The sequence below is a fragment of the Giraffa tippelskirchi genome, chromosome 7 (genome assembly GCF_054371585.1).
Source record: "Giraffa tippelskirchi isolate mGirTip1 chromosome 7, T2T-mGirTip1v1.2.pri, whole genome shotgun sequence".
Classification (NCBI taxonomy): Eukaryota; Metazoa; Chordata; class Mammalia; order Artiodactyla; family Giraffidae; genus Giraffa; species Giraffa tippelskirchi.
In genome coordinates, this window is record NC_137281.1 from 45,832,175 (window position 1) to 45,847,788 (window position 15,614).

The following is a 15,614-nucleotide window of genomic DNA, read 5'->3' on the forward strand; positions in this document are numbered from 1 at the left end:
ATTTGAATTTTTTCTCTAATAAGACATTATTTTTCTTTGACTGCTTTCAAGATAACTTTTCCTTTTTTCCCCTCTCCTTTTGGCCTTAAGCTTTTATAAGTTTAATTATGATGTACCTTGAAATGGATTTCTTTGAGTTTATCCTGTTTTCTCAGATTTTCGAATCTGTAAGTTTAATGTCTCTTGCCAAATTTGGGGATTTTTTTAGCTATTTCTTCTTTGATTTTTCTTTTTTTTACTGATAACAAAAATTTTAGATCCTTTGTTATTGTCCTATAGGTCCCTGAGGTTCTGTTCTTTTTTTTTTTCTTTTTCAGATTGTTTCCTCTCTGTCAGACTGGATGATTTCTATTGTTATGTATTCCATTTCACAGATTCTTTCCTCTGTTCTTTTCCTTTATGCTGTTGTGCCCATCCACTGAGCTTTTTATTTCAGTTATAGTATTTCTCACTTCTGAAATTTCCATTTGGTTCTTTATATCTTCTATTTCTTTGATAAGACTTTCTATTTTCTTATTCAATCTTCTATTTTTCATTTAAGTATTTTATAATTGCTCACTAAAATAATTGGCTGCTTTAAAATCCTTGTCAGCTAATTCCATCATCTCTGACATCTTGGTTTTGATTTGTATTGATTACCTTTTATTAAGTTTGACATCTTCTTGGCACTTGATATGACAAGTGATTTTCAAAACCTGGATGTTTTGTATTATATTATTAGAATCTGCATCTTCTGTCTTAGGTGGGGTTCTCTTACACTACTACAGGAGGGAATGGGGTAAAGGCTACTGCCTTATTACTACCAGGTCTCCAACTTCCCCATTTGGCCTTCATTGGTATCCAAATTGAGTGAGAAAGCTCCTTGTTACTGGTGGGTGAATGTGAGAATTCTAGTTTCTTACATGTCTCCACTGACACTCTGGCACATGGCAGTGGGCTTGTTACCACTGGCAATGATGAAAATCTAGACCTCCCACTGGGCCTGCTCTGACACCACTCCAGTAGGGAGTGGGTGCAGCATCTTGTTATCAGTTGAGAATATGAGTCCAGGCCCTATATGTAGTCTCCATGAGGGTGAGGGACTTGTTACCAGCTAGTGGGGATGAAAATCTTTGGCAAATCTTTGGCTTTAAGTGATACTACCCCTGTGTGAGTATTGGGGTGCTTAGTCACAGCCTTGAGATGGTAGAAGTGTAGGCTCCCCCTTGGCACTTGCCAGCATGGATGAAGTGGACTAATTTTTTTACTATGGTGTTTGGCTAGAATAGAGCTGTTATTGTTTCAAAGTTTTCTGTCCTTCAAGGCTTGCCTAGCCCTTTGGGTAGAGAGAGTGGGATTTGGGGGAGGCTTTTCTGGTGTGTGTCTGATGTTTATGGATTGCCAGCTTCTTTAGTTTCATGTCTGGAAATGTGAGGCAAAAAGAAAACCCAGTCTACACTAGGTTGGTGTCATTCCTCAGGGGTTGAAGTGTCTAGGTGGTCTGGCTTCTTTATTCCACTTTTCAATCACATTATATTTGTTTTATATATAATGTCCATGATTTTTACTTGTACCATCATCTTAGAAGAGGCAGCCTTTTCAGTTTCTTTTTAGTTATTAAATATCTGTTCAGTTTCATAATATATTTTGACCATGATTGTTCCAGTTTCTAGGTAGCTGCTGGCTTAAGTTGTTCTTTTCAGGCTTTACATGATTCCTGATAATTTGATATTTAAACTGTTTTATTGTGTATGTATTTTTAATGTTATTCCCCATAAATCTATTTCTGTATATAGCTACAAACTGAAAGTCTGAGCTGAAGGCTCATTTCATAGATCTTACGACTTCTACAGAGAGTTAGATTGGTGTGAAGTCACCATGCCCCTACATATCAGTAATCTCTAAAGGGAGAAGTAATAATAAATGTTTTCTCATGGTATTCTACCATTCCTAGGGAACCAACTCAACATACATTCAATAGATGTGTCATAAATGGTTAATTGCAACTCTTCTAGGATATTGTGTATGAAATTATTCTAAAAGTGAATTTTTAAATAATCATAGAGGTTTGAGTGAACATTTTTACTTACTAAAGTGCCTAGCAGAGTGTCAGGAAATAAATTATTCCTATTACTGTTACTTTTTTTTGTTGGTACCATTTGGTGCCAAGGGACAATGTGAGAGAATTGGGCCATGCATGGATTGTTCTAGTTACTCTCAGGGTATATAAACAGGACATTTGAATTAGCTACTAATTTAACGTGTGTAGTAGTGGGGAGCATTAGTTATTTTAATTCACAGAAATGATTTTCAAGTTATGTTGGGATATTCTTGAACTGGTGTGCTTTTCAAAATATAGAGCTTTATTTCTATCTACAATTTAACAATATTTTACTGGATATGAACACTGTTCTCCAACTAATTGAGTATATCTAAGAGAATGGTTATTTTTAATATGTGCCTCTTTCAACATAATTGTTAACTGACATTTTTGGGGCAGAATCAGAAAACTGATTTGTCCAGAATGAAAGAGTGAAACAGTCATCAAATGTTGAAACTTCTAGCCATTGTTGGGTGTGTGTGTGTGTGTGTGTGTGTGTGTGTGTGTGTGTGTGTGTGTGTGTGTGTGTGTGTGTGTATGTGTGTGTGTGTGTGTATGTGCCTGTGTCTGGGTCTGTATGGTATTTGAATATGATAAATGATAGACAACTTGCTGGAAATAAAGCAAATGGAAATGTTGATTAGAAATACTTAATAAAACTTTCTATAAAACACTTTATATTTGTGCTACATTAAAATTCTAAGAAGTGATAAACCTTCTTTTATAGTCCTGCCTATTTAAAACTGACTGTGATTACTTTAAAATGTAACTTGTAGGGTGCTGGTATAGAAATATATCCTGGGAGTAAGTGCGCTCTGAGTGATAACGGGATCCATCACTGCAAGGAAGGGATCCTCATTAAGGTGAGCCCCTGCTGAGACACCCTCTTTCCAAAGGGTAGAATTTAGGTTTTAAATTTAGGTTTTAGAATTTTTAATTTAGAATTTAGGTTTTACCTAAGAAACAGTTATGTTTTATGAAATTCCCATGTTATTTCTGTTATTTTCTGTTTTAAAAAGCATAAACAGTATATAAATTTTAATGATATCAGTAGTTGGTGGTTGAAAGTCTCTTGTGAATACTTTGCTGTCCATAGATCTGCAGAAATGACAGAGGAATGCTGTGTCATTCGGAGCTCAGATTGTGCTACCGCATATTAATAAGCATAGCTTTCTATTTTATTTTTAGAATAGCCTGAAAAAAGTGAGAAGATTTTTAAAGCAGGCAGTGTTGAATGTGACAGTTCCTTGAAACATTTGTTTTCAATGTCACAGGACTTCTTAGATGAACATTATGACATTCCCAAAATATCCATGGTGAATAATATCATACATAATAATGAAGGTTATGGTGTTGTCTTGGTGAAACCTACAATTTTCTCTGACTTGCAAGAAGATGCCCAAGATGAAACTGAAGGTATGGTATATTTAGTAATTTTCAAAATAAAAACTCGACCTAGTTTATTTCAGGATTAAGCTCTGATTAAAGATATAAATCTTCTCCTTAAAAAAGATAACTAGCATACACTTAGGCACAGAGATGGAGAAGCTTGGTAAAGCTGTAATATGGAATCTAGGTGTGAAAGAAACTTTCACGGTCAGCTGGTCAAAGCCTTGATGTGTGGTTTCTGTAGTCCTGCAGTTCCCTTATCATGTTTGGTTTTCTCTAAATTTATAGAATAAGGATGGGCATATACTAGCAATAGAGGCTGTTGCTAACAAATCCTTTTAGCATTTAAGGATGGAGGCAGGAAAATGAATATGCCAGGTTGAAAGCTGCATTTGACTGGAGGGGATCATAGAGTTTGCCTCTATTTTTTATTTGTAAAAATAAATGTCTCAGATCCACGGCTGATTCATGTCAATGTATAGCAAAAACCACTACAATATTGTAAAGTAATTGGCCCCCAACTAAAATAACTAAAAATATTAAAAAATAAAATAAAATAAAATAAAATAATAAATAAATGTCTCCCTGACAGCTGTCTTTCTTGGCAGCAAAGCTGAGCTAACTCAGTTGGAAGTTCTTGAATTTCTTTTTTTTTTAATTTATTTTAATTGGAAGCTAATTACTTTACAATATTGTAGTGGTTTTTGCCATACATTGACATGAATTAGCCATGGGTGTACATGTGTTCCCCATCCTGAACCCCCCTCCCACCTTCCTCCCCATCCCATCCCTCAGGGTCATCCCAGTGCACCAGCGCTGAGCACCCTGTCTCATGCATCAAACCTGGACTGGCAATCTATTTCACATATGATAATATACATGTTTCAATGCTATTCTCTCAAATCATCCCACCCTCACCTTCTCCCACAGAGCCCAAAAGTCTGTTCTTTACATCTGTTTCTCTTTTGCTGTCTCACATATAGGGTCATCATTACCATCTTTCTAAATTTCATATATATGCATTAATATATTGGTGTTTTTCTTTCTGACTTACTTCACTCTGTATAATAGGCTCCAGTTTCATCTACCTCATTAGAACTGATTCAAATGCACTCTTTTTAATAGCTGAGTAATATTCCGTTGTGTATATGTACCACAGCTTTCTTATTCATTTGTCTGCTGATGGACATCTAGGTTGCTTCCATGTCCTGGCTATTATTAACAGTGCTGCAATGAACATTGGGGTACACGTGTCTGTTTCAATTCTGGTTTCCTCGGTGTGTATGCCCAGCAGTTGGATTGCTGGGTCATATGGCAGTTCCGTTTCCAGTTTTTTAAGGAATCTCCACACTGATCTCCATAGTGGCTATGCTCGTTTGCATTCCCACCAACAGTGTAAGAGGGTTCCCTTTTCTCTACACCCTCTCCAGCATTTATTGTTTGTAGACTTTTTGGTAGCAGCCATTCTGACCAGCATGAGATGGTACCTCATTGTGGTTTTGATTTGCAGGGAATTCTTGAATTCCAAGCCATGACCCAGATCACTATGAAATCTCAGTCATGCAGAAGGATTATGCCTTGGCATGGGTGAGGAACTTTTAAAGGATAATGAGTAGTCCTTCTCATCCTTCAAGGTCCACTCCAGCTATCTGTTAGTTCTTTTTCTCCCTATAGTTCTATAGGTCAGAAGTTAAGGTGAGCTTGGCTGGGTTATCTGCTTAGAGTCGCACAAGGGTGAAAGTGAGGTATCAGCTGGGCAGGCCCCTTATCTGAAAGCTCTGGGGGAGAATCTGCTTCCAAGTTCCTTATGTTGTTGGCAGAATCAATTTCCTTGAGGTTGTAGGACAGAGATTTCTTTTGTCGTTGTTGTTGCCAGCTGTTGGCTAGGGGTTGCTCTCAGCTCTTAGGGAATCACTCTTGGGTTATTGCCCCATGACCCCCTCCATTTCAGCAACAGAGGACCTCCCTCAAAGCAAATCTCTCATGCTTCAAATCTTTCTCACGCTTTAAGTCTCTTTATGCTTTCCTCTTCTTCATCTAGCCAGGGAAAACCTTGCTGTTAAAGGATTCATATGATTAGGTTAGGAATACCTGAGTTATATCCTTTTCTTAAGGTCAACTGATAAGTAACCTTAATTACATCTGCAAGGTCCTTTTACCATTTAACAGTCGTGAAAGTAACAAGGGGCAGGCATCACAGGGCCATCTAGAATTCTGCCTATCGCAGGCAATCACTTATAAAGCTGCTAAATTTAGGAGTTCCTTTAGGGAAACTAAAGTACTAGTACTGTTCTGTTTATCTTTGTATTTAGCTTCTAATACAGTGCTTAGTAACTATCCAGGAGAGGTCTGTTGAATGAATGAGATCTAGGATAAAAAGAGAAAATTCGAAGTTGGTAATCCTGTATGAAGGTCAGGCTGCTAAGTCACCTCAGTTGTGTCCGACTCTGTGCGACCCCATAAACAGCAGCACACCAGGCTCCACCGTCCCTGGGATTCTCCAGGCAAGAACACTGGAATGGGTTGCCGTTTCCTTCTCCAATGCATGAAAGTGAAAAGTGAAAGTGAAGTCGCTCAGTCGTGTCCGACTCTTCGTGACCCCATGGACTGCAGCCTACCAGGCTCCTCCATCCATGGGATTTTTCCAGGCAAGAGTACTGGAGTGGAGTCAGGAAACCTTGACAATTAAGACAACGGCTTGTTGAGACACTTATGGCAGAGAGTTTGGAAAGTCCAATCAAACGATGCAGGACCCCTTGACAGAAAAAATTTGAAAGCTCTGATAGACTGTAGAAATACATGTTTTAGTTGGGTTAGTTTGTATAGTTAACTCAATTTGTTATAATTTGTTTGTTTTTTCAGAAAATAAAGCACTTAAAGTTCTGACAAGTGGAGAGGCAGATGTAGCTGAAAGAGTGGATCTGGAAGAGCTGATTCAATGTGCAACTGGTAAAATGGAGCTTTATGCGAGAGCTGACCTTTCTGAGCAAGTTGAAGGCAATTGTGAAATTGTAAATGAACTAGTTGCTGCCTCCACACAAAAAGGCCAGATGAAGAAAAAAAGGTTGAGTGAACTGGGGATCACACAAGCTGATGACAACTTAATGTCACAGGAGATGTTTGTTTCAATTGTGGGGAACCAGTTCAAGTGGAATGGGAAAGGAAGTTTTGGCACATTTCTTTTTTGACCACTGTGATGTAAATAGATAGCAAAATATTGAATTTTGCACATTGCCCCCAAGAATCACTGCTGCTATCATACTTTGCTTCATGTCTATATTTCGTACCTGGTAATTCAGTTGGATTTGAGTGAAATGTAGCTTTATTTCTCTCTGCAAGTGTTGCACGTAAAACATTCTTTGTTTTATAAGGTCATAAAAACATAAAATAGAAAATATTTGGAGATTCTTATCCAGAAATTCTTGCTTTCTCAAATACATAGTTCCCACATTGTCTATTAATAACTTTCTAGCATAAATATACTTTAGCACTTCAAAGATGAGGAAGAAAGGCAGAGAATGCAAAATGAGTGCACAAAAATGTAGTGTGTATCAATATGCAGTATTCTTATAGCTGTCTTTTTGATCCCAGTTATAGTGAGACTGATATCCATGCTTTTTTTGCATAATACTTGTAATATTTGCATAAAAGGTTTTGTGATTGGGAGGTGACCTGCCTTATCAGACTTATTATTGAGAATCTTGAGTGGAAATGCCTTTTTATGTTGAATTATGTAATCATCAAAGCAATAATAGCATAGCAGGTTTGAAACAGGAATGAAATGTGTTATTCAGAGCCAGTGTGTACATAGAGCATTTTCCCTGTTGCTGAATATGAATGATTAAAAAGAAGGTGCTTTTCTTTCACCATAAAAGTACTCTGATCAGATTTCTTACATAGGCAAAATGATTACCTATCAACCTATATCAGCTCTATGTTCTTGATATCTTATTGTAAAAAACAGCTTTTAAAAGTATTTATATTATAAAAAAGTATATGTGACATTAATATTCCTACCGATTAAAATTACAATGATGAAATAAAAAATTGACTCTTGTAATATTTTTTCAAATGCATTATGGGCCATAGTACTTGTGTGATCCTTTGAAGTACATACAGTATTTTGACATCATTTTAGTGTTTCAGAAAGAGTATTAAAATTTTTTCTCAGAGAAATTGTTTCTTAAATTTGAATAAGTTGTCATTTTATTTTTCAGATGCTAAAAAGTGTGGAAGGATTTGTGTTAGATTTTTTGTTTGACCATTGCAAGGCATTTTTCTTTTACCCTTTAATTCCTGTTCCAAAAGTAATACTAATTAATTCTGTATCACTTGAGCTAAATTCTTATTTGAAAACCATTTATTCAACTTAAAAAGATCAAATTGGTTTTCTGATTAAATTTCTATTTTATCTTAGAGTTTAGATCTTGTTTATTTTCTCTTGTAACTTACTAGAGTGTCAAGAGAATGACCAGGTAAGTAAAGTTAATACCTTCTTTGTTCCTTATTATAGGATGACGGTTTTTCAGATTTCATTTCTATCTTAGTTTAAATCTAACCTTACTATATATTAATTTTTGTTCAAATGATAAGTTAGTGAATAGACATAGTATATTCTTATTTAAGTTACACAGAGTCCATCTTGCTTATTGGGGAGGACTGAGCATCTCAGATGACTTAGTTTAGGGAGTATAGAGAGAGCCCTCAGGGGTTATGACAGTTGAGGTGAAAATACTGACATGGAAAAAGTTTTTACTTGAGATTAAGTATTAATATATAGTCAAATCCACTGTTCTGAGTCTTGTGACTTGTTTACATAGGGCTTGTCTATTACAAGCTTATAAAAATATTTTATATTATCTTCTAGTACAAGTAGGCTTATTTAAATTTATACTTCTAATCCACCTGTAATTTGGTTTTATGTATGTTATGATGTAGAACTCTTTCTCTCAATGATTAGCAAGTTCTCTTGATAGTGTCTATTGACTACTTCATTTTTTCCCCCACTTAATTGGAATCATGCTAAATTCCCATGTTTGCATATAGTTGACCCTCTGGCTTAAAAGCTACTGTCTGATAATCTCTAGCTAAGTGTATATTTTCTGTTACAAGGATCTACATCACTAGCACTCAATCAAATTTGACTAGAAGTATTTTTTTTTAATAAATTTATTTATTTTAGTTGGGGGCTAATCACTTTACAATATTGTAGTGGTCTCTGCCATACATTGACATGAATCAGCCATGGGTTTACATGTGTTCCCCATCCTGAACCCCCCTCCCACCTCCCTCCCCCTCCCATCCCTCTGGGTCATCCCCTTGCCCCAGCCCTGAGCATTTGTCTCATGCATCGAACATGGAATGGTGTTCTGTTTCACACATGATAATATACATGTTTCAAAGCTATTGTCCCAGAACGTCCCGCCCTCACCTTCTCCCTCAGAGTCCATAAGACTGTTCTATGCATCTGTGTCTCTTATTCTGTCTCGCACATAGGGTTATCATTACCATCTTTCAAATTCCATATATATGCATTAGTATACTGTATTGGTGTTTTTCTTTCTGGCTTACTTCACTCTGTATAATGGGCTCCAGTTTCATCCATCTCAATAGAACTGATTCAAATATATTCTTTTTAATGGCTGAGTAATATTCCATTGTGTATATGTACCACAGCTTCCTTATCCATTCATCTGTTGATGGACATCTAGGTTGCTTCCACGTCCTGGCTATTATAAACAGTGCTGCGATGAACATTGGGGTACAGGTGTCTCTTTCAATTCTGGTTTCCTCGGTGTGTATGCCCAGCAGTGGGATTGCTGGGTTGTATGGCAGTTCTATTCCCAGTTTTTTAAGGAATCTCCACACTGTTCTCCATAGTGGCTGTACTAGTTTGCATTCCCACCAACAGTGTAAGAGGGTTCCCTTTTCTCCACACCCTCTCCAGCATTTATTGCTTGTAGACTTTTGGATAGCAGCCATTCTGACGCGTGAAATGGTACCTCATCGTGGTTTTGATTTGCATTTCTCTAATAATGAGTGATGTTGAGCATCTTTTCATGTGTTTGTTAGCCATCTGAATGTCTTCTTTGGAGAAATGTCCATTTAGTTCTTTGGCCCATTTTTCGATTGGGCCGTTTATTTTTCTGGAATTCAGCTGTAGGGAGTCGCTTGTATATTTTTGAGATTAATTGTTTGTCTGTTGCTTCGTTTGCTATTATTTTCTCCTATTCAGAAGGCTGTCTTTTCACCTTGCTTATAGTTTCTTTTGTTGTGCAAAAGCTTTTAATTTTAATTAGATCCCATTTGTTTATTTTTGCTTTTATTTCCAATATTCTGGGAGGTGAGTCATGGAGGATCCTGCTGTGATTTATGTCGAAGAGTGTTTTGCCTATGTTTTCCTCTAGGAGTTTTATAGTTTCCGGTCTTACGTTTAGATCTTTAATCCATTTTGAGTTTATTTTTGTGTATGGTGTTAGAAAGTGTTCTAGTTTCATTCTTTTACAAGTGGTTGACCAGTTTTCCCAACACCACTTGTTAAAGAGATTGTCTTTTCTCCATTGTATATTCTTGCCTCCTTTGTCAAAGATAAGGTGTCCATAGGTGCGTGGACTTATCTCTGGGCTTTCTATTTTGTTCCATTGATCTATATTTCTATCTTTGTGCCAGTACCATACTGTCTTGATGACTGTGGCTTTGTAGTAGATCCTGAAGTCAGGCAGGTTGATTCCTCCAGTTCCATTCTTCTTTCTCAAGATTGCTTTGGCTATTCGAGGTTTTTTTATATTTCCATACAAATTGTGAAATGATTTGTTCTAGTTCTGTGAAAAATACCATTGGTAGCTTGATAGGGATTGCATTGAATCTATAGATTACTTTGGGTAGTATACTCATTTTCACTATATTAATTCTTCCAATCCATGAACACAGTATATTTCTCCATCTGTTTGTGTTCTCTTTGATTTCTTTCATCAGTGTTTTATAGTTTTCTATATATAAGTCTTTTGTTTCTTTAGGTAGGTATATTCCTAAGTATTTTATTCTGAAATTTGACTAGAAGTATTTTCTAGCCATCCTGCATTGTAGCAAGTTGTTCTTCCTCCCAGTCACCAGAGGAAAATATAGCCTCACTTCCTCTTTTGAAGGTATTTTTCAAAATCTTCTTGAAAATTAGCATTTATCTCTTTCTTTGATATAATAAAAAATCATCAATTTTAAATCTACAACTCTTTTTTTGAGTCTTGACAAATATGTAGTTATGTAACTACTACTACAATCACAATATTGAAAGTCCCCATCATCTTTAATAAAAGTTCCCTCATTTTTCTTTGCAGTCAATCCCCTCTGCCTCCTACTGGGTCCTGGCAACCTCTGATCTGCTTTCAGTCACTGTAGTTTTGCTTTTTCCTAGAATTATATATAATAAAGAATGACTCAGGATATAGTCTTTTGTGTCCATCTTCTTAAGCTTAGCATAATACTCTTAAAATACATCTATATTGTTCCATGTGTCTGTAGTTCATTTGTATTGCTGCATAGTTTTCCATTGTGTAGAAGTTGAGTATCCTACCAGCAGTCTATGCAAGTTCTAGTGGCTCTACATCTTTGCTAACACTTGGTATTGCCATTCTTTTAAATTTTAAGTATTCTAACAGATGTGCAGTGATAGCTCATTGTGTTTTTAATTTGCATTTACTTTATGATTAATGATGTTTAGCATCTTTTCGTGTACTTACTTGCCATTTCTATATCTTTGGTGAAGTGTCTATTCAAATCTTTTGCTTATTTTATTCTCCCCAGTAAGGTTGTCTTATTGAGTTGTAAGGTTTGTGTTTTTTTTTTTAATTCTGGATGCAAATTTTTAATCAAATACATGTTTTGCAAATATTTCCTTTCTGCCTGTGGTATGGGCTTTAATTTTCTTAATAGTACCATTTAAGCAGCAGAAGTTTTTTCAAGTCCAGTTTATCAATATTTTTTTTTTATGGTCCATGCTTTTTATGCCTTCTCTGGAAACCTTTTTATCTCTTTTCCTACCCTCTTTTTGGGCTTCCCTTGTGGCTCAGTGGTAAAGAATCCACTACAATATGGGAGACCTGGGTTCAATCCCTGGGTTGGGAAGATTCCCTGGAGAAGGGAAACGCTACCAACTCCAGTATTCTGGCTTGGAGAATTCCATGGACTGTAAGTCCATCAGGTCACAAAGAGTTGAACATGACTGAGTGACTTTCACTTACCTTCTTTTGGATTGATTTTTTAATTTTTTTAAAAAATGGATCCATTTTATCTCTGCTGCTGCTGCCGCCGCTAAGTCACTTCAGTCGTGTCCGACTCTGTGCAACCCCATAGATGGCAGCCCACCAGGCTCCGCCGTCCCTGGGATTCTCCAGGCAAGAATCCTGGAGTGGGATGCCATTTCCTTCTCCAGTGCATGAAAGGGAAAAATGAAAGTGAAGTCGCTCAGTCATGTCTGATTCTTAGCGACCCCATGGACTGAAGCCTGCCAGGCTCCTCCGTCCATGGGATTTTTCAGGCAAGAGTACTGGAGTGGGGTGATTTTATGTCTACCATTGGCTTATTATATATACACATGTTAAATATATATTACATATTTTATAGTTTTGCTTCAGGGCAGTAGTTCTCAATCAGAGGCAAGTTTGGCCTCTTACCTCCACCCCAAAAGGACATTTGCCAAAGTCCGGAGACATTTTTGATTGTCACAACTTAGAGTGGAGTGCTAATGGTGTTTGGAGACATTTTTGGTTGTCACAGCTTAGAGTGGAGTGCTAATGGTGTTTATTAGGTAGAGGCCAGGGATGCCAGTAAACATGTGAATCTGACAGTGTACCTGTACCCTCACATCATGGAATGACATTTTGGCCAAAAATGTCAGTTGTATCAAGATAAGCTCCTGCTCCAGGCAATCCTCAGCAACTTTTTCTGTAAAGAACCAGATAATAAATACATGATCTTATATCTCCTTCTACCCACCCGCTTCCAAACTGTATAAAACATTCTTAGCTTCTGAACAAAAATAAGTAGCAAGATGAATTTGTCCTATGGCCTGAATTTGCTGACCCTTGCTCTACAGTTTACAATAGACATAAACTGTCTTCTCACCTTATATGTAAGGTCCATTTTCCCTTCTTTCTTTGTGCTATTGTTGTCAAACATTTTACCGTTACATGGGTTATAAGCCCCTCAATATTTTGCTGTCATTTTTGCTTTACACTATTAGCTGTCAGAAAGATTGAAAAATATGTCTTTTATATTTATTAATGTATGGACCATTTCTGGCACTCTTCATTCTTCATTATATAGATCCAAATTTCTATTTGGTATCATATTCTACCTGAATAATATTCTTTATCATTTCTTTAGGTATATGTCTGCTGACAGTGAATTCTTCTAGGTTTTGTTTGAAAATGCCTTTATTTTGTCTTTAATTTTGAAAAATGACTTTTTGCTGCTTAGAGAATTCTAATTAGAGAATTCTAAATTGACAGTGTATCTCAGTGTTTCAAGATGTTGTTCACTGTTATTTCTGGCAAGCAGACTGTTTTTAAGATTCTATCACTGGTAGTCAGCAGTTTCATTATCCTATATCTTTGTGTCGATTTTAATTTGTTTTATTTTATTTTTATTTATTCTGCATGGAGTTCATTGTACTTCTTCATTGTGTGAGTTTATTTTTTTCAGATATTTTTTCTGTCCTGTTCTCTCATCTCTCTTTCCTTAACTCTAATTACATACATGTTACATACATGTTTCTCTGTTTTATTTTGTTCCTAAGGTCACTGATGCATTATTCATTTGTGTTTCACTTTGGATAGTTTCTATTGCTATGTCTTCAAGTTTACTAAAATTTTCTTCCAAACAGTGTAAACTGCTATTAATCTCACCCATTTCAGATATTATATATTTTTTAATCCAAAGATGGTTTTTCTGGGTGACTATAACATCTTTCCTTTTGCTTTTTAACATGATTATATTTTCTTCTAGTTTCTTGATCATACAGGACATATTTATAATAGCTATTAGTATCCTTATTGATAGCTTTATCATCTCTGTTGCTTCTGGGTGTGTTTCTATTGATTGGTTTTACTCTTGGTTATGGGTCATATTTTCCTGTTTCTTTGCTGGTTGCTTATTTCTGATTGGATGCTAGGCATCATGAATTTTCTTTTATTGTGTAATTTGTTTTAGTCCTTTACAGTGTTGGCTTTGTTTTTTTTCCTGGAATGCAGTTACTTGGAATCAGTTGAATTCTTTCAATGTTTGCTTTTTAAGCTCTGTTTGGGCAGGTTCAGAGCAGCTTATAGTCCGGGACCAATTTACACCTGTCTTTGCTTTTCCAGAAATCTATCTGGTGCCCCATATATTATGAGGTCTTTTCACTCTGGCTGGTAGGAGTGAAGTTTTTTCTGCTCATTCTTTTCTGGTGACCCTTTCCCCAGCCTTGGGTAACTTTTTTCACACATATGCAGAGTAGTACTCAACCCATACTCAAGGGGACCCACTGCAGGTTTCTGAAGCTCTCCTTCTGTACATCTTTTTCTAGTAGTCAGCCTTGCAAATTGTGCATGCCTTGGCCTCTAAACTCAATTTCTGTTTCCTAATCTTAGTGAATCAACTGTGCTCTGTTCCCTGTCTCTGTGTTGAGACCTGGAAACTACCTCCAGGCAGAAAGCTGGTATAATTTTGTTTCCCTTCTCAGGTATCACAATCCTGTGTTATCTGTTGTCTAATGTCTGGAAAACCATTGTCTCATATGTTTTGTCCAGTTTTCTAGTTATTTAAGGCAGGAGGGTAAATCTGAAACTTGTTACTCAATCTTCACTAAAAGTGGAAGTCTCCAATCCTCCAGGTTGGAACTGAGGTAGAAGACTGTGGGCCTCTGGGCTGGACACCTAGTGTTTGCCAAGTGGAGTGAAATTCAAGTTTTGTTCTCACCCAGACATTCCAAGGGCAAAGCTAGTGGCAAAAGTTGAGCTCTGCCAAAGTAAAGCAATAAGATGCCCATTCTTGAGGTCAAGGAAGACTTTCCTGTCTGCACATGTGCAGGAAGGCTTCTTTGGGGTTGAAAAGGGAGGGGGCCCCACTCCGTAACAAGTGAGGACATGCACCCATAGGCCTGTGGTAGGATCCACCTTGGGAAAAAGTTGCACATGCATCTTGGGGAAGGTCCAAGAGGTGAAGAAAGAAACAAGATATTTGGTCAAATGTAAGCAAAGACCTGAAAGGACTGTTCTATATAAGTGGTTTGAATCACCTTACTGGGCTCCTCCTCATCAAAGCAGATGCCCATACTCTTTCTCTCTGGGGTGTATTTCTGCCTAGCTTCTGATTTTAGACTGTTTTCCTGTGTGCTCTCCCATACATTGTACTGTGTCTCTAATATAAACTTTGTGCCTGTTCTTACAGTTTTTGCCTCCTTGAAACATTCTTGTTTTCAAACTGGGGGAAAGAGCCAGGGCCACTTTGCTTCTAGCCTCTAGCCTCTGACGGCCTAGTGGCTAGGATTCCTGGTTTTCAAACAGGTTACCCAGGTTCAGTTCCTGGGCAGGGAACTGAGATCTCTCTTCAGGACCACTCTCCTTCTGAGATCAGAACCATTTCCTAAGGAAATGGGAGACTCTGTGTTAGTAGAGAGAGAAGTTAGGAGACTCTGTGTTATGGAGTCCTCTGTGTTAACTCTCTCTGTTAGGAGACTCTATGATAGCCAATTGATAACCAGGTCAGTTTCCTGAGTTTCTCTATAGCTTATTTCTGTTGAAATATTTACTAGAATGGTTGGTATTTGACTATAAAAACATTTTAGGAGCATTTAAATAAAAGGAAGTATTGGTGGGGTGGTGTCACAGGGCATTAACTGTTTCAATTGAGCACATTCACGTTCTAGAATCTTAACCAACTCTAATTTGGTTTGCTCATATCCAAAATTAGGAGTTTACCATGCATGTATGCATGCTTTCTGAGTTCAGCTTTTATTGCCTGAAGGCCAGTTTGGCTGAAAACTTTCTCACTGAAATAATCTTGGTATGTAGCCCTTTAAAGGCCATTTTGAATAAAATTGGACCAATTTAGCAAGCAATTAAAAACTAATTAGAATCTTTGCATTATTTTCATAGGAAGCATAGTACAT

The 15,614-nt window shown here is 36.9% G+C and overlaps 2 protein-coding genes across 26 annotated transcripts in view; one reads left to right on the forward strand and one right to left on the reverse strand.

The window, feature by feature from the left end:
- The window catches only part of SHCBP1 (SHC binding and spindle associated 1), a 38,613-nt gene extending 31,097 nt beyond the window's left edge, over window positions 1–7,516 (forward strand). For all 21 annotated transcript variants that reach the window (XM_081508017.1, XM_081508016.1, XM_081508005.1 and 18 more), the window contains 3 exons: window positions 2,857–2,943; window positions 3,355–3,496; window positions 6,332–7,516. In XM_081508017.1, the coding sequence (XP_081364143.1) occupies window positions 2,857–2,943; window positions 3,355–3,496; window positions 6,332–6,657 (555 nt within the window). In that variant the 3' untranslated portion in view covers window positions 6,658–7,516. The remainder of the gene's footprint in view (window positions 1–2,856; window positions 2,944–3,354; window positions 3,497–6,331) is intronic.
- Window positions 1–15,614, reverse strand: part of DRC4 (dynein regulatory complex subunit 4) — a 123,189-nt gene that overhangs the window by 20,449 nt on the left and 87,126 nt on the right. The window lies entirely within an intron of this gene.